The 24970-nt window shown below is 40.3% G+C and overlaps 1 protein-coding gene and 1 non-coding gene across 16 annotated transcripts in view; one reads left to right on the forward strand and one right to left on the reverse strand.

Moving 5' to 3' along the window:
- CLIP1 (CAP-Gly domain containing linker protein 1) overlaps window positions 1-24970 on the forward strand; it is a 105808-nt gene that overhangs the window by 8295 nt on the left and 72543 nt on the right. For 14 of the 15 annotated variants that reach the window (XM_033097417.1, XM_033097405.1, XM_033097418.1 and 11 more), the window contains exon 3: window positions 24148-24341. In XM_033097417.1, the coding sequence (XP_032953308.1) occupies window positions 24257-24341 (85 nt within the window). In that variant the 5' untranslated portion in view covers window positions 24148-24256. Of the gene's footprint in view, window positions 1-5782; window positions 5923-24147; window positions 24342-24970 lie in introns of those variants that run through there. The other variant, XM_033097407.1, reaches the window with a different exon arrangement.
- LOC117017907 (U6 spliceosomal RNA) lies at window positions 6629-6735 on the reverse strand. The gene has a single exon (XR_004422140.1). It is a non-coding gene; the product is annotated as a U6 spliceosomal RNA (small nuclear RNA).

A 24970-nucleotide genomic window follows, 5' to 3' on the forward strand; every position in this document is an offset into this window, starting at 1 on the left:
GTGGCTACTTTTCGTATGGGCATTCAGAAACTTACTGATCAGCATACTTTAGGGTCAGGGGTCTTTCACGTGGAGGTTAGGGTTTAAATCCCAAAGTAACTGTGACTTTAACAAGTGATTTCATTTTTTAGAAGCAATTTCCTCAGTGATAAAACGAGGAAGTTGAACTAGATTGCTAATGTCTCTTCTGAGTCTAAAACTTTATGCTATTTTAAGCATATTCGCTCCTTTTTACACATTAGTCTAATTGACTGCTGTTGACCTATTAAGTTCTTCTGGGAGATACTAACCAGGCCTAGTAATTTCAGTCCCTTTTAAGATCTGTCTTATGCTGGTGGTATTAGAGTTACAAAGTCACAGGATTTTGTAGAAGCTTGTGTAAAGGAGCAAAATAGCTCAAATCATTCAGCTTTTCATATCCCCTCTCCCTCACCACACCCAGTTCTTTTGTAGACGGAGGAACTTTGGGAGGTTGCTTATTTTTTGCTTAGACCTAAGTAGCGGGAACATAAAATAAATCTTCACTCAGACTGAGCTTGTACAGACATTTGTAATTGCAGGCAGTTGCGTCATGGCACAGAGTTCCATCTGTGGCAAGGTAGTCTGAGGACCCAAGTCCTTTCCACCTTGGTTGGGTTTTGACCCCTTCCTCTTCCTTTTAAAAACTGCTATAGACTGAAACTCTGTGTACAATTTATATTCTGTACTATGTCATACACACTCTAAGTTTTAAAAACATGTAATTTTCAAGCACAAAATAATTTTTTCTAAGGGTTATCTGTTGATACCCTGTTCTGACTTCATTCAGCAAACATCCGAAACTCAGTCTTTCATCACTTCGAAGTCTACTTCTGATTGTAATAGAAAGATGTGGTAAAACTTTCTCGGTGTCTTATTGTATGATATTGTCAAACCAGCACTCAGGGTTGGTCGGCTGATTTCATCAACTGCTTTGTAAGCGCTCTACTGCTTAGAAACTCCCTTGTCGAAATGCACCATTTGCATTAAGGAGCCAATTAATTTTCTGACTCTTACTGGCTTATGTCAGTCCTTTAGTGTCTGAAGGCTTTTCACATTGATCTTTTTAAACAGTGACCGCACTATTTGCTTATCTTCCATCTTTTGTACTTTATCCTTGCTAGAAATATGCATTTTGTGTTTTTAATCTTTGAGTTAATTTTAAAGCTGTTTGAGGCTGGTATATTTTAAAAGTTATATATAGTGTATGAAATATCCATAAGTATTTACATATGTTAACAAATATCAGTGAAACTAGATCTTAGCGTCGCTCTAGTACAATAAGGTGACAGAAGGCTAAGGAAGACTCAGAGGTGTGCCGCCTGGAATCTTACTAACATTTTTGGGCTGCGGTATTTCAGTGAGCACTTCCCTTATGAATCCAGAGTGACGACAGCTATAGGAGCTGTCCAGATGTGAAAGGACGCTTGAGCTTACTCGAAGTGGAAATCTTTGAGGAAATACTGGTGTTTATGAATATTCTTGACAATGGAATAAAAAAGGATAGGTTACAAGGCTTTAATATTCAATAAACGTTTGTTCAGTAATCTACCAGGAGAAAGGTACAGTAATTTGAAATTACTGTGTTTTCCCGAAAATAAGACCTAGCTGGACAATCAGCTCTAATGCGTCTTTTGGAGCAAAAATTAATATAAGACCCGGTATTATATTATATTATGTTATATTATGTTATATTATGTCATATCTGGTCTTACATTATATTATATAAGACCCGGTCCTATGTTGTAGTAAAATAAGACCAGGTCTTAATTTTTGCTCCAAAAGATGCTTTAGAGCTGATTGTCTGGCTAGGTCTTATTTTCGGGGAAACACGGTAATAAGGAATGGTCCCTTGTTGTGAGTGAAGACAGGAATGACCATGTTTGTGAAGAACCATCTCTGAGTGCTCTAATTCCCAAACATGGCTTTTGGAATTAGTGTAAGTAAATCCTGTAAAAACAAGAAAACAAATTTGATAGATGTGGAACTGAACAGTAGTGTTGACAAGTGGTACCATAGTGAAGTGGATGTCTTTTATGTTTTACCTGTTTCTCTCATGTCTGCTTTTCCCTTCCTTTAATTGATTTTATTATTTTGTGTCATGCTTTATGATGATTTGTGAAATGTATAAATTTAGCACTATAAGAATGTTATTACCAGCTCTGTCTTCAGCTTGTGGGCTAACTGTAAGTTTATCAAAAGCAGTACAAAAATGACTTGAATGAAGTGAGAGGTATCAGGCAACTTTCACTCCTTCGAAGGTTCTGTTTCTTTAGCCTGGCGGTCTTTGGAGACTGCTGGTCATCTTCCAGCTAGACTAGAGTGCTGCTTTTTCCATTTATGTGAAAAATTAAAAAATAAACAGTGGTTTTCTTAACTTCATTTTTTACTTTGTGTAGGGGTTTTTAGTTTAAGTCTTAGGCTCCTACTACTGACCTATGTTTAGAAATTTTACACTTTATACTGTGTTTCAGTATTTCATGGTATGTATTCTATTCAGAACACCACTATTTCCAGAAGCTCTGGCCTCCTGAACAGATTTGAGACACTGCTCCACCCTTTTAGGCCTACGCCTTGGAAGGTCAGAGTCAGCTCTCTGGAAGATGCACTCTCTCTCTCTTTCCAATCTGGAAAATTGCTCTCTTTCACTTCTTATGTATGTTTATTTCTGACAAGGTTGTAAGGCCTTTTTCCCTGGCTAATCTTTCCATTATTCCAGAGTTTTGGAATATGCTGCTGGAGATAGTGGGATAAAGACATTTGGAGTTTCCCCCTCCATCACCACAGGCACCAGCCTTAGTTGACTCACCTCCATGTGTAAGATTTTACCCTCACCCTTCGAAACAGCCACTTAGTTGCTGCTGAAACCCAACGGCTCTAGTTCCCTGCTTGCTCTTCTCTCTAGTGTATTTCACTCGTTATTGCACTGATAGGAAACAGTGGCCCTTCTGTGGTCCGTGCCCTAAACTGTGCTTGGTGACATCACACACATTTTCCCTGTGTTCAAGGGGTAAGATCCTGGGAGGCCAGGACAGTGATGAATGATGACCTTGGGTGGCTTCATGTCACTCATCATCAGTTTGCGTTGACCTCTCATGCTGGCCAGATACTCTGCCCTTGAGGAGATGCTTCCCTCTCCATCCCCCACGGAGATTCTGTGTCTTCATTGAGAAGACTGCCAAGTTTCCCAGGAGTTAAAGCGTGGGACACTATAGTCACACCTTCTTTTCTCCTGCAGTTTTTCCTGCCAGTCCCCAAGCCTGTCTTTCCATGTGTTCTTATCACACCATTCCTTGACTGCATTGGTTTCCTGCTCTCGGAAAGACAGCAGAAGCTAAACTCAGGTGGTTGAGAGGAACGGGGCTCTCCTTCCTCTTTGTGCTTGAAATGCTGCCTCCTGCTCTATTGGCCTCTAATCTGCCAGTCATTAAGTCTCAGGTTCCTCTCTTGTATCTGGAGACACTTGTTAAATTTTCATCTGTAACTCAATCTCTATACTTTGCTTTGAGTTTTACGTGGGGGTATTTTCAAATTCAGTGTTGAGCTGTCTGGGCAGTGCCTTGTGCTACAAGCAGGGCTTCTTTATACATTATGTATCCCATCAAATAGGTATTCTAAAGGTCCTCTTACTGTAAATGCTATTTTTTCCTTTTTTATCAGAAGAACAATTAAGTTATTCACGGTTTTATTGTAAGAGTTTACATTTTTCTGCCCTTTTCCTCACTTATATATTGTAATGACACGGGGCGTTGTCATGATGGACGATGAAATGTTTACCTATTTCTCAGGCCGTTTTCTATGAGTATGAGTAACATCAAAGTGATGTTAATTGTGTTTTTTTGATGGAATTGTGTGAGCGAGTTTATATGCAGGAACACTATGGTGAACTCTGAATATGATAAGAGCTCATTAGAGCATTTAAGAAATGATAGGCATAGAAAACAGCCTAAAAAATGGGCAACTGGTTTCATCCTCTAATATGACAATGCTCCGTGTCACTTCTGGTACGGCAATTTCTGTCAAATAAAAACAGTACTGTGTGTCCTCATCCACCTTATTCACCAGATCTGGCACCATGAGACTTCTGGTTCTTCCCCAAAGTCAAAATGATGATGAAAGGTAAACGTTTTGAATTGATTCAGGACATGGAGGCAGCCACGACAGCGCAACTAAAGACACTCATGAAAGAAGACTTCCAGAACTGCTTCAGAAAGTGGCAAGAATGATGGGATGTGTGTTTGAAGTGAGAGGGAGTTTTTTGAGGGGGATTAATGGCAATGTGTCTTTTACTGTAATAAATTTTAAAATTTAAACATTCACCTTGTTTTTGATCACACCTCGTATATTTTAGTCCTGCATTGTCTAATACAGTAGCCACAAGCCATATATGGCTATTGAGTACTTGAAATGTGGCAAGTCCAAGTTGAGATGTGCTATAAGTATAAAATACACAATATATTTCAAAGACCTAGTATGAAAAAACTGTGAAATAGTTTATTAATAGGTTTTATATTGATTACATTTTGAAGTAATATTTTAGATATATTGGGTTAAATAAAATGATAATTTCAGCTGTTTCTTTTTAATTTTTTAAAACATGGTTACTAGAAAATTCAAAATTACACATTTGTCTCGCATTATATCTCTATGGGACAGTGCTGTTCTAGAAAAGTATAGTAGTGTCAACAAAGGTAATGATACAATTTGAGACTCATGGCTCTTATACACCACTCGCTGGAGGTAGTAATTGTGCAGTTTGCCCATAGCTTCATGGGCCTGCTTTTCAAAGGAGGCTCCAGGCTTGGGAAATCCTCCGATGGTGTCGTGTTCAAGTGCTTAGAGGGTGACATACAGTTAACTTGATGCCCTAGTTTGAAATAGCAATAGTGCATCATTTTATGGGTTCTTGTTTTGATGTTGAGTCAGTTCAGAACTTTTTGGAACTCTTACTATGTACCAGATACTTTTTTAGATCTTTTGGGTGCAAAGACAAACCTCATCCCTGACCATGAGGGACTTAGTCATAGCATGATATGCAAACAAGACAGGAGTGAGTGTGATTCATCGTTCAGTAATAGAAGACTGCGCAGTGGCTAGAGCAGTGCAGAGAAGGAAGAGAGAGGGCAGGAAATGTAGTCGGGACAGACCCTGTGAGGAGATGATGCGTCTGCTTATATTTTAGAGTCATTTCCTGTGTCCCTTGGACGCTCTTATGAGAATGTGCTGCTCGTGGGCTTTGGGTGTAGAAATGTACTAGCCCGTTCAGCTCAGTTCAGCGAGGATATGAGATGTGCTGAAATTGGTCCCAGGCAGGCCGATCAGCTTATTGATGAGGCCTTGATAGTCTTATGTGAAGTTACAACCTTTCTTGTTTTACCCAGGAATTGAAGAAAATATGTAAGAGCTCTTCAGTTTTGTTTTCTTCAGTCTTTTCTATATGTACAGAAATATGAATGTGAATGAAACTGAAAGGGGAAAAAAATTGAACAACTCGCCTTTCTTTAGTGGAAATACAAGTCCATTTGGAAAGCTCCGAGAGTGTTGTGTAAGTGTTTTCAGTGGCTGAAGCAGGCAGGCTCAGGTTACACTGTGTCTTGTGTGTTGGGGGTGGGGGGACAGCAAGTGACACAGCATAGACAGACACTTACATAACCATGACTTCAGGGGATAGGTTCAAGCTGTGAATGAACCTCCCAAACTCAGGAATATGATATTCACACAGCCTTTGCATTTTTCTCTCAAGCTTGGCTTGAAAATCAGCTTCCGAAACATCTTTCTCTTAAACTAGACTGACTTTCCATTACTTTGACTTTTCATTCCCCTTCTCTGTTATTAAGTTCATGGACATTTAACATTTTAGGATTAGAAGGGAGGTCAGAAGTCTCAAAGTGCGGCTGTCTACAGGTAAGTCACTTAACCTGTGTGCTGCTGGGTTTCCTCAGGGTCACCTGGGGGGCCAGCCGAAACCTGCGTTTCCAGGTGCCCAGTCTACTACCATAGCACACAGCCTGTTCTTGGAGGCCCAGTGTGAAACTCCCTCTCCTGGCAGATTGATTCGTTGCAAATTCTTCAACTCTGCCTCCCAACATAATTTCCAGAAATAGTAAATAAAGGAGTATGTTCATTTTGCTGAGGGGCCGAAATGGGCTATAAAGGGATTGAGGTGAAGTGTGGAGATGTGATTTGCCTCGGATGACACAATGCCAGGCTGGAGAGAGTGCCAGGAGATGCGGAGCTTGTGAGAAGCCAATCTTATCAGATTTGGGTTCGTTCTTCACTGATGGCAGGCAGACGACTCTTATTCTGGCCTCCTTAGAGCCACAGTCGCTTTCCTTTCACTTTTGAATCCTTGCTCTTCCCCTTGAGTTTGGATTTGACATCCAAAACAGTGGAACCACAAAAGGATGGAGTTAGAAATAGAACTTATTTAATCAGTATCTTCAGGTTATAGATGAGAATGACGGGTTTGGGAAGCGGTTAAATACTTGCTTAAGGTCATCCAGCTGGGACAGAATCCTGGTGTTCATTTCTAACCCTCTTTTCATACATTTGTTGTTGTTTTTAAATTATTTTTTCGGTTACAGTTGACATTCAGTATTTTATATTAGTTAAAAATATGGGACGCTTCACAAATTTGCATGCCATCTTTGCACAGGGGTCATGCTGATCCTCTCTGTGTCATTCCAATTTTAGTGTATGTGCTGCCGAAGTGGGCACTATACATTTGTTTTTAAATTTTAAGCCACATTTTTTATTTTTATTTTTTTAACAGGTCTTTATTGGGGAACAGTGTGTTTTTCCCAGGATCCATCAGCTCCAAGTCAAGTTGTTGTCCTTTCAATCTTAGTTGTGGAGGGCGCAGCTCAGCTCCAAGTCCAGTTGCCATTGTTCAATCTTAGTTGCAGGGGGCGCAGCCCACCATCCCTTGCGGGAGTCAAACCGGCAACCTTGTGGTTGAGAGCATACGCTCCAAACAACTGAGCTGTCTGGCCGCCCAGGAGCTCAGTGGCAGCTCAGTGGCAGCTTGTTGTCTTCATTCTAGTTGCGGCAGGCTCAGCTCACTGACCCACGTGGGAATCGAACCAGCAACCCTATTGCCCAGAGTTCACGCTCTAACCAACTAAGCCACCCGTCCGCCCCAAAAGCCACATTTTTTAATGGGTAAACTAAAAAACAAAAACTAAACAAAATCTTAAGAAATCAAAGAATTATGAAGAATATCATTTCTTTTTATTTGAACGTAATTTACACCATGTTCTTTTGGGGGAACTGCTTGTTTTGAGGAACCTCTTATTTCTGTAAGTTGCTTAAGCTTTTTTTTAAGGTTATGAAGGGTGAAGGAGAAAGTGTGGTTTGGATTTTACTAAAATATCTGCTATTAAAATTTTTTATGGAAAATTTCAAATATATACAAAAGTAGAATAGTACCGTTAACTAACTTGAGCAGTTACTAACCCCTTGTCAGTCTTTTTACATGAGTTTTAGTATGTTGTAACTATACTTGTGTTTTAAACATATTTTACTCCTGCCAGTAAAATGTCTTTTTGGTTTTAAGAAACTATAGTACTTTCATTGATTTTTCATGCAATTATGTTTTTTGTAGAATGAAGTATTTTTATCTTAGGTGCTTATCCTAAAAGTTTCTTCCAGCAGTTTACTTAGCTGAGATGATTCCAGAACTCTAAAGGAAGTTTTCATCTCTTTGCTGTTGTATTAGGTAAGGTCAGCTAGCTGCTGTAACAAACCCACTAATTTCACTGACTTATAGATAAAAGTTTATTTTCAGTTATGGAAAAGTACAGAGTAGGTATTTCCTGATGAGAGAATGGAGAGAAGGGCTTCAGGCTTCTTCCATGTTGTGATCCCACTGTCCCCAATCAGTGCTTTTGAGGTTGCCCAGCTCGTTCATCAGGCCACTGGTGAATGGGGCATAGGGGATTGCACACGGGAAGATTTTTATGGGCTAGGCCTAAAAGTGGCACTCATCCCACATGCTCCTCTCATTCCATTGGCTAGAACTCGGTCATGTGGTCACACTGAGCTGCAAAGGCAGCTGGGAAATAGGACCTGTTACCCAGGGGAGAAAAATAAGCTTGATGAACACCTACCCACTGCACAGGCCTACCCCCTTCTCATACTGGCCTTGTTGTGCTGCACTTATAGTCCTGTGTAGAAAGCAATACAGTAGCGTCTGCTTCCTAACTCCCTGGTTGAAGCCATTTTATTGTGGCTCAAAAATCATTAGATTTTTTTTCCTGCTTATGAAATTATACCTGTTTATCAAATAAAATTTGAGAAACCCAAGAAAATACAAAGAAAAAATAAAAACTACCAATAATCCCAGCACCTGGAGATAATTATCATTAATTCTGTGTTATATTACCTTCTAATTTAAGAACTTTTAACCACTTAGAAATACCAATAAAATTTCACTAATTCTTATTTTGTGCTGGCTTGCAAACTCCAAGACTCGTGAGGGGGTGAGGAACAACAGTAAGAGCGATCTAGTAATTTTGCCTTTTCTCAGCAAAGATGTGATATTGCAGAGCTGTATTAATGTTTTGCACGTCTGGCCTTTCTGAAAATGAACTTTTTGCCTCTGCATGGTAATTCTCTTAGTACAGTAAATATCAAGGCTGGTGCAGTTAGCAATATATTAGAGTGGCAAGGCAGGGGTAACATGTTACGTAAGTTTATGATTTACTTTCTACTCAGTGTTCAGAGTTCTTAAAGATAGCTTAATTTTCCAGGAGAGAATACTGAGAAAAGATGTTTGAAACTGAACCCAAATGAAAACCTGCAAATTTGAAATACATAAAAATACATTCCTGGTGGCGAGCTGAATTCTTAGGCAGATGTGCTGTTCTCGGCTTGCCCGCGTTGCTGGTGCCAGTCCATGGTGGAGAAAGATGCCGCTGATCTTAGATGGGAAGATCCTTTCTAGGTTGAAGGTGCATTGCTTGGGTCCTCAGTTACAGGTTCAGGGATACAGAACCTTGTGGTTTTTCTTTCTCAAGTGCTGAGGTTGCATCCTAGAGGCAGACCAATAGCAGAATTCCTGTTTGTGAGGTCATCCTCATGACCTCACAGCCAGGGTTGCTCAAAATGTTTGCCCCGCTGCTGCTAGCCAGATATGAGCTTGAGGCCTGGCCTGATTCTACAGACACCATGAGGTACCACCGGTCTGTCCCATTGTTGCTAGATTTGTGTTGACTTCTCTGCACTTTCTGTAGATAAAAAGTAAAGATGTTGATGTTAGGCCCCTGTGTTTTGTTGGAAAAGATTGTGTAATGATAAGAAAATCACTGTTTTAAAATATCTTCTGCAGGACATTTAAAAACAAAACTCCTAGTAGAGCAGAAGTATTTCACTGCGTGAATGGGTCTGTGGTTAACCATTTGCTGTGGCCGTAGCATGGCTGTTGCCAATATCCATTGGCTTTATTTGCTATGAAATTTGCTATCAATTTAACTGTTCCCTGCAAATAAATATAACATCTTTGTTCTGTAGAAATAGCTCTACAGCACCAGATAAGTAACAATTTGAAATAATTAGACTTGGTTATCAGTATTGTCAATTATTTATGACCCAGCGGCCTATGTGTTCCTTCCCTATTTTTTCCCTCTGTAGCACTCTGTCCCTATTTTCTTAAACATGTAAGACCTAGACTCTTAAAACATTTACTTTCTTTGAGGTGATGAGCCCTTTATGGATTCAATAGGTGTGTTCCCTTTCAAATGTGTCCCTTTAAACTGGGATGTCTATAAGACAGCTTTTTAGAAATACGTAAGTTGTAGAAATGAAATTGCCAAGTTTAGTTACGGGGACGATATTTAACTACTTGAGATCACTTTTTATTATTAAAAACAATTCTGGGGCCGGCCCGGTGGCTCAGACGGTTAGAGCTCCATGTGCCTAACTCTGAAGGCTGCCAGTTTGATTCCCACATGAGCCAGTGGGCTCTCAACCACAGGGTTGCCTGTTCGATTCCTCGACTCCCTCAAGGGATGGTGGGCAGCGCCCCCTGCAACTAAGATTGAACACAGCACCTTGAGCTGAGCTGCCGCTGAGCTCCCGGATGGCTCAGTTGGTTGGAGCGCGGGCTCTCAACCACAAGGTTGCCGGTTTGACCAAGGGATGGTGGGCTGCGCCCCCTGCAACTAGCAATGGCAACTGGACCTGGAGCTGAGCTGCGCCCTCCACAACTAAGACTGAAAGGACAACAACTTGAAGCTGAACGGCACCCTCCACAACTAAGATTGAAAGGACAACAACTTGACTTGGAAAAAAGGCCTGGAAGTACACACTGTTCTCCAATAAAGTCCTGTTTCCCTTCTCCAATAAAATCTTTAAAAAAAAAAAATTCTGTGCTTTCAGCATATATTCTTATACAGGGAGCATAGAACTGAATCTTTAACTTTTGGGTTCCTGTTGTCTTTGCAAGCTCTCTTTCATGGAAGGGTTATTGAGATGGGGTCTGAATGGCAGTGGGTGTTAGCAGAGGGGGGTGATCCCAGATTCATCCTGAACTGACGCTCTGATGGTTTCCTGGGGCAGCTGCAGCTGGAACCGCTCTTTGTGCCTTGCGTAGTTAGAAAGCCTTAGCTTCACCTCCACACTTGGGATTCATTGCTAGGTTTTCTTTTTGTTTTTTCGTCAAGGTCCTGGTAACTAACCCATTGTTTTTTTACTACAAGTAACTTTTTTCTTTATGTGGGTGTTTTCAATATTCTTACCTTTATGAGGCATATTATAGGTGATATATTAATATATCTCACCTACTTATCACTTGTTCAGAAGTGAGTTGTTAAGTTTCAGAGATAAACATTTTCAAGTGGTTCTTGGCTTGAAAAAATATTAGAACTATGGCATTAGTCAGTCAGTGGTGTAAAGGTAGGATTCTGGGGATGAGTGGATAGTGTATGTTACAGTCTTATAGTTTGGAAAGCGAGATTATAATGTGAGTGACTTATTAAAAGGAGTAAGTGCAGTAAGCATATGCTCTGTGCTTTGAGAAGCTATAGTCTTTTTTTTAAAGTTCAGGTTTTATTCATTTTTTAAATTTTATTAAATTTATTGGGATGAGAGAAGGCTATAGTCTTGAACTATATCCCCAACTTCTGAAATTTTTTTTAGAATGAAAGACTGATTTTTATGTGATTTCCTGTTCAAATAATGTATAGTGAGAGATGTTATATCTGAGAGGAAAATGGGGTGCTTGGATTCTTAGAAATAATAATAGCTAACATTTGTGATGCTTGCTATGTACTAGCCTTGTTCTCATCACTTGAAATCTTCCCAGATGCTGGTATCTTCTAACATCTAACAAGCTAGACAAATGTGTACCAAACCTCGACTTCCTAGAGGGTAGAACATATTTTTTTACTGAGTGGAAGAACAGTCCTATTTTCTGGAATCTTAACTTTGAGTAAGGCTGACATTCTCAAGACATATAAAGAACACTTCTTTTCTGGAAATACCAAAGAGAATAGGTCTTCAAAGGTTATTTGCGTCTCTGAAATAAATATCTTGCCCTTTTAAATTTGTTATTTCGATCAGATCTCAGAGTTAAATCACAAACTAAGATATTAATCTAGTTCAAAATTTTTGCTTATTTCAAGCCTGGCTTTTTTGTCTCTTAAAATAAACCTTACAGTTACACAGAAAAGAAAAACTGTTCCTCTAGTGTTGATGTTTGGCAACAAAGCTTCCTGTTTTCAGGTGGAAATGTAAACCTTTTCATGAGAGGGAAGAGTCAGAAGGAATTGTCAGCTGATCCATCTATGTTCTGGATCCCTTCTCCCGGTACATAGTTGGTGCTTGAAAGTAGATTGCTCTCCCTGCCTCTCCCATCTGAGAATGTACAAGCAAAATACGTAGTAGCTATTTTTGACTGTTCAGAAGTGAGTTGTTAAATTCTAGAGATAAACATTTTACAAGTGGTTCTTGGCTTGAAGAAATATTAAAACTATGGCATCAGTCAATGGTGTAAATAAAGGATTCTGGGGGAGAGTGTGTAGTATATGTTGCAGTCTTAGAGTTTGCAAAGTGAGATTATAAAGTAATGTGACTGACTCTTAAAACAAATGAAAAAATACACCAGACCTTAAGTTCTTTCACCTAGGATGGTGGTGTTCATTTATTATCGTGATGCACCATTAATAACTTTTGGAACTCTTCGAATTACCCGGTGTGCCTTGGATACATTTGTGGTGTGTTCAGTAGTTGTACATCATGATGTTTTTGAGGTTTTTTGATTCAGGTTTTGGAAACAGCTAAATAGCATTTAAGAGCCAAGTCCAATGAAGAGCACTGGGAGATTGACATGGTCACTGCCTTCTTGAGTCACAAATAAAGTGCAACTTATAAACTGTCTTTGAAGTTACTTCTAAAAGGGGAGTTAAGACTGTTTTGACCAAAGCCGTATTATTCAAATAAACTTATAATTTCCTTAGGTGGTGGCTCTGAAGGACACTGTTCATTTGGCAAGTAGATCATCCCCGGATGGAGGAGGTTCTAGGACAGTGCTGTACCGTAGAATGTTCTACAATGATGGACGTTGTTCTCTGTGTTGCCCTGTTGGCTACTGAGCACTTGAAATGTGGCTGGTGTGACTGAAGAACTGAATTTTAAATTTCGTATCATTTAAAAAGGACTTAAAATTTAAACAGCTGATGTGGCTGCTGGCTACCATATTGGAGAGTGCAAATTTAGAATATTTAACTTTCAGCCAGCCTGACCTACATACTGGGGTGAGTGGTTCATGGTACGGTAACCAAAAGTTATCAAGGCAAAGTAGGTTGTGGAATATCTGGTCTCCCCCACCGACCCCCCGTTGTGCACACAGGAGTTGAAAAGGCTGGAGTTTGTCATTGTGTTCAGTGGTAGCTAATCTTTATAGCCTCTCCTAGTTGATCCTCGCTGAGGTGTTATCTGAAGGCTTTAGATGAGAAAACCTTCCTTTGTGTTTGCAGTTTAATCATCAACTTTAGATGTTCATGGCTCCTCTTCCCTGAAATTGAAAACCTGCCCTGGCAGCCCCCATGTGTTACCTGTACCCTTGGTTGGAGTGAATGAAGACTCGGATGCCCCTGTGGAAAGGGCTGCCAATCCTTGGTTTAAATCTTTGCTTGATAACGAAGGTCGCGATAACGGAAGTGAATAAATGAAATAAGTACAGGGCTTGAGGGGAAACTCGAGACATCTTTCATTTTGTACCAGCAGTCTTGAAGTAAAGGAGGCTTTTCATTTGAGTTGTAAGGCAAATAAAAACTGATCATAGCAAATTTCTTAGATTGATCTCTAAGGCTCTTTAGAGTCTCTTTTCAATTTACTTACCTAACTTGATTTCTTACAAGAATTTTCTGACGTTAGCCGAACTGAGCTTCTCACTGCCTTATTCACATGCTTTATACATTTCTTCCTTTGTCTCCCTCTCTGGGTTTATTTTTCTCACTACCTTTTTAGAAATCCTAACTGCCGACACTTGTATAATGCTAGTACTTTCCTTTGAGCCCGGCTCAAATACTGCCTTGCCTGCGAAGCCTTTCCTTTCTGCCCTCATGCACTCCGCCTACCCATCTTCTAAAACACTTCCAGGATCGTCACAGGGTTTTGTATTTGTAATTGGTTGCACTGTATTTTTAGCTATTTTTCATATATGTGGGTCTTCCCTCTCCAACTACATTATAAATTTCTCGAGCTTAGGCCTGTGTCATATATTTTTCTGTCACCTGTAGCAATCACCAAGTATAACTTTTTAAAATACTGTGTACACCCCAATGGGTTTGTAGAGTCATTTAAAAATTGAGACTATTTTTCACACTCATTTTATTTCATGAGCATTGTTTAGAAAGTACTGTGGGGGCCGGCCCGGTGGCTCAGGCGGTTAGAGCTCCATGCTCCTAACTCCGAAGGCTGCCGGTTCGATTCCCACATGGGCCAGTGGGCTCTCAACCACAAGGTCGCCAGTTCAATTCCTCAAGTCCCACAAGGGATGGTGGGCTGCGCCCCCTGCAACTAAGATTGAACACGGCACCTTGAGCTGAGCTGCCGCTGAGCTCCCGGATGGCTTAGTTGGTTGGAGTGCATCCTCTTAACCACAAGGTTGCTGGTTCAACTCCCACAAGGGATGGGGGGCTGTGCCCCCTGCAACTAGCAATGGAAACTGGACCTGGAGCTGAGCTGTGCCCTCCACAACTAAGATTGAAAGGACAACAACTTGACTTGGAAAACAGGCCTGGAAGTACACACTGTTCCCCAATAAAGTCCTGTTCCCCTTCCCCAATAAAATAAAAAATAAATAAATAAAAAGTAATTGAGGAAAAAAAAATCCTTTAAAAAAAAAAAGTACTGTGGGAAATGACAGTGACTAAAATACAGTTTCTCTCCTCAAGGCATTTATAGTTTGGCGCAATCCATAGGCGACAGCACACAGCTCAGTGAGCTAGGTGCTAGGGAAGACATACAGACTCAGTACAGGAAATTGGAGGATGGACACACGTTTTCATTGGTGAGGTTGAGAGAGGTTTTGTGGGCTGAGTGACGGCCTGATTTGTCCTTGAGAACGGTTGCGGCAGATGAAGATGGACTTGAAAAGGGCATCCAAGGCTGAGTGAAAACCTAAAGCAAAAGCATAGAGGCGTGAAGTCACCAAGGCTTTTGTAGTGGTGTTTGGGAAATGGTCGTGGGGATGATTTGTGTGCATCTAATTGAGAAAATGAACTTTAAGTAACTTTTCTTGATCAGTTGGTGAACAGTGGTTCTTAAAACTTTATCATCAGAATCACCAGAAGGGCTTAAAATGCAGGTCACTGGGCCAGAGCTTGTTTCAGTAGATTTGGGGAGGGGCCCTGGTCGTGTGCGTTTCTCACAAGTGGCCGGGCGATGCAGAGTTTGCTGCGCGTTTTAGAGCCGCCGATATGGACCACCAGGCCGTCTGATCACCACCTTAGAGAAATGCCTGTCGTACCTCTGTGAATGCCCAGTGCTCTACCTGCAGGCACCTGGTCTTCCTACAGGTGGTAAGCCCAGGGTTCTTGTATCGCTCAACCCGAGCATGCGGGCTTTAAACCTTTGTGACTCAAAATGTAAAGCAAAAATGAATAGAGCAGCAGTTCTCAAACTTTTTTCCTCAGGACCCCTTTACAACCTTAAAAATTATTGAGGTCTCCAAAGAGCTTTTGTTTATGCAGGTTTTATCTGTTGATGTTTATCATGTTAAAAATTAAAACAAAACATTTAAAAATATTTATTAATTTGTTAGCAGTAGTAATAAACCCATTATGGATTACGTAAATTTTTAATGAAGAATTACTATTTTCCAAAATAAAAAATTTAATGAGATGGCATTGTTTTACATTTTTGTAAATCTCTCTAGTGTCTGGCTTAATAGAAGATAAACTTAATAGAAGACAGTTGGTTCTGCATTTAATCTGTAGTGATACGTTGTATTGGTTGAAGTACATGAAGAAAATTGGCCTTACACTGATGTATAGACAAGGAAAAGGGTATTTTAAGAGCATTTTCAGATAATTATGGATTTTCTTCTTTGATCCTACTCCAAAAACTTGATAGGTCGTAGTTTCCTAAAGGTGGAATCTGAAAGGATATGAAGGAACTTTTATTGTTACATAAAAATCCATTGGTCTAATTTGTGCTTTGAATACTTTACCCATGAATTGTTTTGTAACATTATACATTGTTGCTTGGAAAATATTGATTCACTGAGTTATGAGATCTTCTAAATATTGGCACATTTCATTATACAATATCAAAAAATTACATTTGTTAATACCATCGATTTCATAAAAAGAGGCTTTAGCATTGGGAAGCTGTCAAGCTCACAGTAGAGGATATGTTTCCAAAATTCTGTTTCTCTTGAAAGCTTAAATTTTATCATTGTCAACAAATAGTTGTTTTCCTTGAAGTGACAGGGTCACATATTTCATTTTCAAGAAAATGTCTGCCAAATACCCATGTCTTTCAAGTAAAAACGGTGTTTCATCAACAGTGGCTAATTTGCGCCTTGATGCACACGTGCTTTTCTTTGAGACACTCCTGTGCGGTGGTGCTTCACGTGTACTTCCTGTTTTGATACAGAGATCATTAAAAAGGCATGTATGTATTCAAGGGTTGAAGTTTAGTAAAATGATTCATTCTTCTGCTTCATCAAGTGCTTCACCACATTCTTATGTGCAACACCCACAGGTACTGGTAGCAAACACACAGAAAAGAGTAGTTTTTACCCACTGTTGCTTTTGTGCCATCAGTGAAAATGTCAAATAGCGGAAAAGGGCAAATACGTCTTAGCATTATTGGGAGAATAATTTTGACCCCTGAGAGGGTCTCGGAGGTGCCCTAGGAGTGCATGGACCACACTTTGAGAACCGCTGTATTATGCTAATGAAAGTCACGTTGGCAGGATGACATCTCTGTGTCATTCCTACCTTAGAGATTTTACCTTCAGCTTTGTAAGCCCAGAAACTCATTTTTTTATCCATTTGCTCAGAGATTTGACTCTTGAATTATACTAACAAATTGAGAGATTGTAGTTTAGAAATATAGCTTTGTGTATTTTCAATGAGAGAAATGCCAGAAGACACCATTCCCTGTGGTCGCTATTGGAAACCCAAACCATAATCTGAGCTAGAATTTTGGAGCATCATCTTGAATGTCCTTAATGCCGGTTTTCATCCAGCTTTGCAGTCTTGACTCACCTGTTTCCCTAACACAGTGTACCTGCTTTATACCCTCCCTTTAACTTTCCAGAGAACCCTCTTCTGGTGTCACTGAAATAGACATTTTCTTTTTAATTCCCTTTTTCTAGCCTTCTTGGGCCATACTCCTTTTTAGTTTGGCAAGACAGGATCGCCTTTCTTCATTTTGGTGTGTTTTCATGTGTAGAAATGTTAAATTATACATGTGACATACCGTGTTTCCCCCAAAATAAGACTGCGTCTTATATTAATTTTTGCTACAAAAGACGCATTAGGGCTTATGTTCAGGGGATGTCATCCTGAAAAGTCATGCTAGGGCTTATTTTCCGGTTAGGTCTTATTTTCGGGGAAAGTGTGTGTGTGTGTGTGTGTGTGAGAGAGAGAGAGAGAGAGAGAGAGAGAGAGAGAGAGAGAATGAGAATGAGATCTGCACTTTAACAAGCTAACCAGGAGATTCGTAGGCACATAATGAACAATAAAATGAATACTCGTCTACATCCCACCCAACTCAAGAAATAGAACGTTGTGCTGGATTTCAGTGTTGTTTTTGTTTCCAGTTATTACAAAACACAGCATAATTTTTTATTTATTAGATTTCAGGTTCATTGCATTTAGGTTTTCTTCATATACTTTTTAAAATTTTTAGACTACATCCTCTTAATTACAATGTAAGACAGATAATTTTATACTTAACCATTCATTTCTGTATTGCTGGGCATTTCTGCTCACTGAGCCCTGTTCTTTACATCTCCTTTCATCCCCACGCTCTTTAACTCTGCTTTCTGTAATTCAACTTTGTGATGATCAGCCTTCTCTCTGTATCACCAACCTCTTGTCTGAACATTCTCTTTCCCTCACCTAGAACTTGGCTGTGCCCTGGAGACACTGCTTCCCCTGCAGCCCTCTCAAGGGCTCCCACAGGGCCAGGAGAGTGTGGTAGGTGACCCTATTGTTGGATATTTTAAATTACCAGTCAGCCCTTCAGAAACCCCAGCCCCCTTGAAACTTTACCACCTGCAACACCTCCTGTCGCTGACGTCCACTGACCTCTCTCTCTTCCCTTCATTCCTTTTAACTTCTGCTTCCTTCTTGCTATCAACATCTTTTCCTCCTCTCCCCTTATTTGTATAATCCCTTCAACGCCCAGGCTTCTCAGTTCCGTCCCCATGGTCAGAGCCTTCAAGCTTCTCATTCTATCCACTGCCTCTTAGCCAGCAACCCCTTGCTACTCAAAGGGAGTGGTGTCCTCGAAATCTCAGCGTCGCTGTCTCCTGTGAGTGTTAGAAAGCGGAGCCTGAGGCCCCAGCCCAGATCTACTGAGTCCGAATCTGCAGTGAACAAGATCCTGGAGATTGGTACACACGTTTGAGTATCCAGTGTCCTCGTCGCAACAGTCCTTTATCCTGTGAGACTGCTCATCCCGTGACCTTACCACTTTTTCACTCTCAGACCCATCCTGTCTTTCCTTCTCTATACTCGTCTCAGATTCCCTGTCCCATTTTAATCACTCCTTTAAATCACTCCTTTAAAATCACCATCGGCTCACTTGCTTTTTCCTTCCGTTTTAATTGAACTGGCAAAATTTTGATCATGGTTGAACTTACCATTCTGTCCCTGTGCCTGAGCAGACACTTATTATTAGAGAAAAAATAATGGACACTGGTTTCACTTTAAATTCATGCCCACAAACCTCATGTATACTTTGTGTTGCTTGGCATTCCTACTACATTTGCTTGGTAAGCGCCCATTTCTTTGCTCCAAGGAAAATATTTTGTGTGTTCAGCGCTCTCTGTCAGCCTCCCAGAGGTTTCTTACCTCCTGTTTACCTCACCGGTTGATGAGAAAATGGGAGAGTACCTTTCACATAGTAGTTTCTCAGGAAAATTTGTTGAATGAATGGGTGACCGTTGTTAAAAAAAAAAGTGAGGAAATTTGATGGTCTAATTGCCTTTATTAAAGTGATTCATGAATCGGGCAGCATCCCATGTAGCAACTAAAAGGGTACTTGCAGGGGTTATACAAAATGGAAGGTTTCATAGGAAGAAGGCTGGGGTAAGGGAGCTACTGACAAAGGAAAGGATTATTTTGGGGGCCAGGACATTTTTCTTTGCAGGAAGAGAAGTGGAAGGGTTTTCATCATGCAGATTGCCTCTTTTTGTGGGCCATGGAGAACGCTCTTGTGACAGATCACTGGTGCTTAACTAGAAAATTCCAGACTGGTTAATTAGGTTGAAACAGTAGTTACATCAGGTATTAAATCTAGGTTTGGTATCGAGGGCTTTTAGCATAAGTGATGCCATTTAGGGCCTGTGGTTTTTCTTTTAACACCATCTTGTGGGAAGATTTCCTTGAGAGAGCTAATCTATAAGGCAAAGCACCAAGGCCCAAAAGTGCCACCATTTCTTTAGTTGAGTGACTATGGGAAAGCCACTTAACCTCTCACACCCTGATTCTCTTTGTTCATGAAAGGGCATAATGAGAATCGTTCACCTACCTTCACAGTTATTTTGAGACACAAGGTTTGTGTTTTGTGAACAAATAGAACTCTTGGTATGTATGTAGGTCTTTTTAGTAATGCTGGTACTAATAATGTTTTTAGTTGTGTATGGTCTCTTTTAAGGACTCTGGAATCACACTTGTGTTCACATCTCTGCTTCTTAGGCAGATGACCTTAGGTGGCAAGTCTTTAACAACTGAAGAAACACATATGTTAATCTGAGGTGTTCCTTCATTTAAAAATGGATAATAATAGTAGCTAATCCATTAGTACAGTAAGGCTCAAATGGGATGATAATATGCATAAAAATGGTTTCTAAATTATAATATTCTGTGTGCTATGGTCCTTACATGTTGAGAGGGTGTGGAAGAAGGGTAGTTTGTCTTATTTTAGGTCCAAAACTCTTGATTCAGTGAGCACAGGTATCAAAAATTCAAATATGCTCAGTTTATTAGTGAGGCAAGAACATCTTTTTTTCTTTTGCGTGTGATTTGGAATTGATTTGTTTCAATGTGAATTTCATTATATAGACTTGTTGCTTCTGGTCGTTACATTTTGTGGGTAACCATGACCAAGACTTTGATCTTTTGTTTCTCAATGAATTGAGTTTTTTAGAGCAAGCCTGACATGCCATCATTAATAATGCATGAGAAGAAACTTAAATGGGAAGATTTAAAAAATCAACATTGGTGGTGTCTCTCCTATTTGTTTTATGGAGACAGACTAGACATTTCTTCTTCATCAAGTCTCCGTCACGGTTCCCTGCTTTAGGATTCAAGTAACTCAGATAGACTGAGAGCCAGAAGCATGAAGATTACACAACAGAAGTTTTGAGTTTACAATTATTCTTAGGTTTCTAATAAGCACATGCTGCCTCTGTTTCTTAAGCTGAAGCTTTTAGATGATCAGATTTTTGTGAGCTTAGGAGATCGAGCTGCAAAGTTTGAAACTGGCCGAGGCTTGCCTCATGGCTTATTGTGCTGGTTTTCACAGTTCTCTGTAGGGAGGGGTGCTTGACCGGAGCCCAAGAATATACTGTTTTGACTGAATGAAATCTTTTAAGGAGTACTTCATCTTTTCTTATGACCATAATAATGTTTGCTGGACCATTGTGCATCCGTGGTCTGTTCTGTCCTTATCTACCTTATGCTGTTGGACTGAGGTGAACAGTAGGCAGTCTATAAAAGGGCCCCACGGTCATTTCTGGGCTGCGCCTATCCCCACCCTCCTCACATTTTTTGGACATTAAATAACCTTTCTCAGCTGAGCCTAGAGGGGACTCAGCCAACCCCCTTACATCTGTCTCAGCAAGTAATTCTGCTCGCAGCTTACAGGCTGTGTGTGGTGAGTGTCTGACAATGAAGCAAGTGATTTCAAATCTGACTGAATCAGAACCCCCCGACGTGGCCCACAGACTCCCATCCCCACTGCCAGCATCACGACAGCAATGATGGTGGTGATATTAATAGTAAGGGGCCGGCAGTTTGGTATTAATCCTCGGGATTGGCAACCACTGTCTTCAGATAAACAGCAGTTCTTTCTTTGCTCATCAGAATCCTCCCCCAAGCCACACAATCTACCTTCTTTTTGTATTATTTATTTCTTTTTAATTTTTGTTTCTTTCAATTGCAGTTGACATTCAATATTATGTTAGTTTCAGGTGTACAGCACAATGGTTGGACATTTATATACCTTAGGAAGTGATGCCCCTGATAAGTCTGGTACCCACCTGGCACCAGACATCATTATTACAATATTATTGACTGTATTCCCTATGCTGTACTTTGCATCCCCATGACTATTTTGTAACTACTGATTTCTACTTCTTAATCCCTTCACGTTTTTCTTTTTCTTTTCTTTTTTTAAAGATTTTATTGGGGAAGGGGAACAGGACTTTATTGGGGAACAATGTGTACTTCCAGGATTTTTTCCAAGTCAAGTTGTTGTCCTTTCAATCATAGTTGTGGAAGGCGCAGCTCAGCTCCAGGTCCAGTTGCCGTTGCTAGTTGCAGGGGGCGCAGCCCACCATCCCTTGCGTGAGTCGAACCGGCAACCTGAGCCGTGTTCAATCTTAGTTGCATGAGGCGGAGCCCACCATTCCTTGCAGGACTCGAGGAGTTGAACTGGCAACCTCCGGCAGACTTCGGAGTTAGGAGCATGGAGCTCTAACCGCCTGAGCCACTGGTCCGGCCCCCCTTCACGTTTTTCATCTAGCCCCCAACTCCCCTCCTATCTGGTAACCATCAGTTTGTTCCCTGTATCTATGAGTTTCTTTTAGTTTTATTTATGTATGTATTTAGATTCCACATATAAGTGAAATCATATGGCATTTATCTTTCTCTATCTGACTTAATTTCACTTAGCATAATACCCCCTAGGTCTATCCGTGTAGTTGCAAATAGTAAGATTTCATTCTTTTTTTATGGCTAATATTCCGTGGTATATATGTGCCACATTTTCTCTATCTCAGTTGTCTATTGATAGATATTTGGGGTGCTTCCATACCTTGGCTCTTGTAAACAGTGCTACAGTGAGCATAGGGGTGCAGATATCTTTTCAAATTAGTGCTCTGGATTTCTCTGGATAAATACCCAGAAATGGAATTGCTGGGTCTTAACGTATTTCTATTTTTAAGTTTTTGAGGAACCTCCGTGTTTTCCATAGTGGCTGCACCAATCTGCAATCCCACCAACAGTGCACGAGGGTTCCCTTTACTCGTATTTCCTGACCAACGCTTGTTTGTTGATTTACTGACGATGGCCATTCTGACAGGTGTGAGGTGGCATCTCATTGTGGTTTTAATTTGCATTTCTCTGATGATTAGTGACTTGAACATCTTTTCATATATCTACTGGCCATCTGTATGTCCTCTTTGGAGAAATGTCTATTCATGTCCTCTGCTCATTTTTTAATTGGATTGTGTGGTTTTTTTGGTGTTAGGTTGTATGAGTTCTTTATAAATTTTGGATATTAACCCCTTATCAGGTGTATCATTGGTAAATATCTTCTCCCATTCAGTATGTTGTCTTTTCATTGTGTTGATGGTTTCCTTTGCTGTGCAAAAACTTTTTAGTTTAATGTAGTCCCATTTGTTTAATTTTCCTTTTGTTTCCCTTCCCCAAAGAGATATATCCAAAAAATCTTACTAAGACCAATGTCAGAGAGTTTACTGCCTATGTTTTCTTCTAGGAATTTTATGGTTTCAGGTCTTCCATTAAAGTCTTTAATCCATTTTGAGTTTATTCTTGTACATGGTGTAAGAAGGTGGTCCAGTTTCATTTTTTTGCATGTCTCTGTCTAGTTTTCCCAATACCATTTATTGAAGAGCCTGTCTTTATCCCATTGTATACTCTTGCCTCCTTTGTCATAGATTAATTGACCATGTAGGTGTGGGTTTATGTCTGTGCTCTCTATTCTGTTCCATTGATCTATGTGTCTGTTTGTAAGCCAGTACCATGCCGTTTCAATTACTATAGCCTTACAGTGTAGCTTGATATCAGCTCACACGGTTTACCTTTGACTTTTTAAAAAACACTTTGTACCATTTTGGACCCTCATAAGAACCAGGGGGAATCTGGAGAGTGAGCCTAATGAGGCAGCTGTCTTGCTTTGATTTCCGTTCAGTCTAATTATCTTTGAACAGAAAAACTTACATGGCTTTCTTATTCATTTCCTAGGGCTGCTATAACACATTATCACAAACTGGGTGGCTAAAAAACAGCAGCAATTTGTTATCTCATGCCTCTGTCCTAGCTTCTGGTGGCTGCTGTCCATTCTTAGCTTATAGACGTCACTGCAGTCTCTGCCTCCAACTCACATGGCCTTTTCCTCTGTGTGTCTCCTTGTCCAATAAGGACACTTGTCGTTGGAATTAGGGCCCACGAAGGTAATCCAGAATGGTCTCATCTCAGGTTCCTTAACTGAATTGCATCTGCAATGAATCTTTTTCCAAATAAGATCACATTCACAGGTTGCAGGTAGATATATCTTTTGGGGAGGCCACCTTTCAACCACTGCAGGGCCGATAGCAGGCTCCTCTGTCAGCCCTGGCCACACTGTGCTGATGGCTGGCTCTGCATGTGGGAGAGCGAAGGTGGGAGAGTGAGGTCTGGGCCTCACCGTCCAAGCTCTGCCAGCACAGAAAAATGCAGTCATTTGAGAGTTTATAAATAGCAGCATTTTGTCTTTGAATTGTTCTGTTTTTAGGTGTTATGTCTAGAAATATTTTCCCATATTCCAAAATCCCAGGGTCCTCTTCCTCTCTTAAAGAGAATATGACAAGATACTATTTTGCCTGAGCCCAAACGTTGTAGATTCATACCTGGTCTTGAATAAATCAGAAGTTTAGTGTGATTCTGTAGATAGAACAAAGATAATTTTCCTTCAGCCTTTCCCAGGTACAGCTTTTTCTTAGAGCTTGAACCCTTTTCTCTTTTAACCTGTACATAGTGTTATATTGAGTATTACATAATTCTGTAGATTTAAAAAGATACACAGTTAAAACAGGCCTGTGATCGTAGAATTTATGCAATCGAGAAACAAATAAAGTAGAAACTGGAAGCTCCCGTCTCCTCTCCCCATTTAGTTTGGTGCATGTTTTCCTGAACCCTCTTCTGTGGGTTGAGTGTTTGTAGAAACTACTGAGCTGGTGTTATTAGATACTATATAGAAAGGTGGATATATTGTTAATGTTAGCTACTTGTCTTCAGGATAGGAAATTGCTTTTAAATCCATTTGAGCAGCATTTCATGTTTTTAACACCTACAGTTTCCCAGGATCCTAGGTTCTGGCAGAGATGGTTTATTATCATATATAAGGAAAAGTTTAGGCTGTGAAAGCCACTTTAATAATAACTTGTTTCTGCCTTCTTTCTCCTGTAGATTCTAAACTCTTTTTGTATTCTTCTCTTTGCAGATTTAACCCCCAGACTGACTTCACTATAGAAACACCCACAGTTGTACCAATGGTTGGGAGAAGATAGTGACAACAGGAAAAGGCCTAGCCACTCTGCATACCGAGGACAATGAGCACGCTGAAACCCAGCGGCCTGAAGGTCCCTACCAAGATCCTCAAGCCTGGAAGCACAGCCTTGAGGACACCTGCTGCTGGTAACGCTGCATGTTTCTCCTTACCTGCAAATAAATTACAATCCGACACAAAGCCTTCAATTTGGAGATTTTAAAAAGACAGTCTTATAAAACTTTGTATTCTTGAACATATTTGAAAAAGTTTTAATTAAGAGAATAGAATTTGATGTCTAAACATCTTAATCAGTGAAAACTTTACTTTGTTGTAGGTTATCTTTATTTCATTTAGTTGATTCAGTGTCAGGTGCTCAAACAGTTGTCAAGTCAAGTACCTTCTGTATTTGATCCTTATGATGTTAAGATTTTTCTTTAGTTTTTATCCCTGTGTGTCTTCTGAGCTCATCCAGACCTTTCTCCTTGGGGCTCAGGGATATGTAGAGAAAACAAAGACTAGTCTGGCTTAAAAGGTGTGATGACACTAAGTGACCTCAAATTGGCCATTGGCCTCGAGGGAGCGGGCAGTACAGTGGCTCAGGTCTGGCTCCTGAGGAAAACCTTCCCAGTGTGTAGACGGACCTACGCCCTTGATTATCGTCAGCGGCCTGTTTCTCATCTGTTCTCCATCTCTATCCCCACCATTTCAATTTACATCCCATAATGATTACCTTAAGTTTTTAGTAAGAGAGACAGGAGAGAGGACATCTAATGCC

The sequence above is a fragment of the Rhinolophus ferrumequinum genome, chromosome 25, assembly GCF_004115265.2.
Source record: "Rhinolophus ferrumequinum isolate MPI-CBG mRhiFer1 chromosome 25, mRhiFer1_v1.p, whole genome shotgun sequence".
NCBI lineage: Eukaryota > Metazoa > Chordata > Mammalia > Chiroptera > Rhinolophidae > Rhinolophus > Rhinolophus ferrumequinum.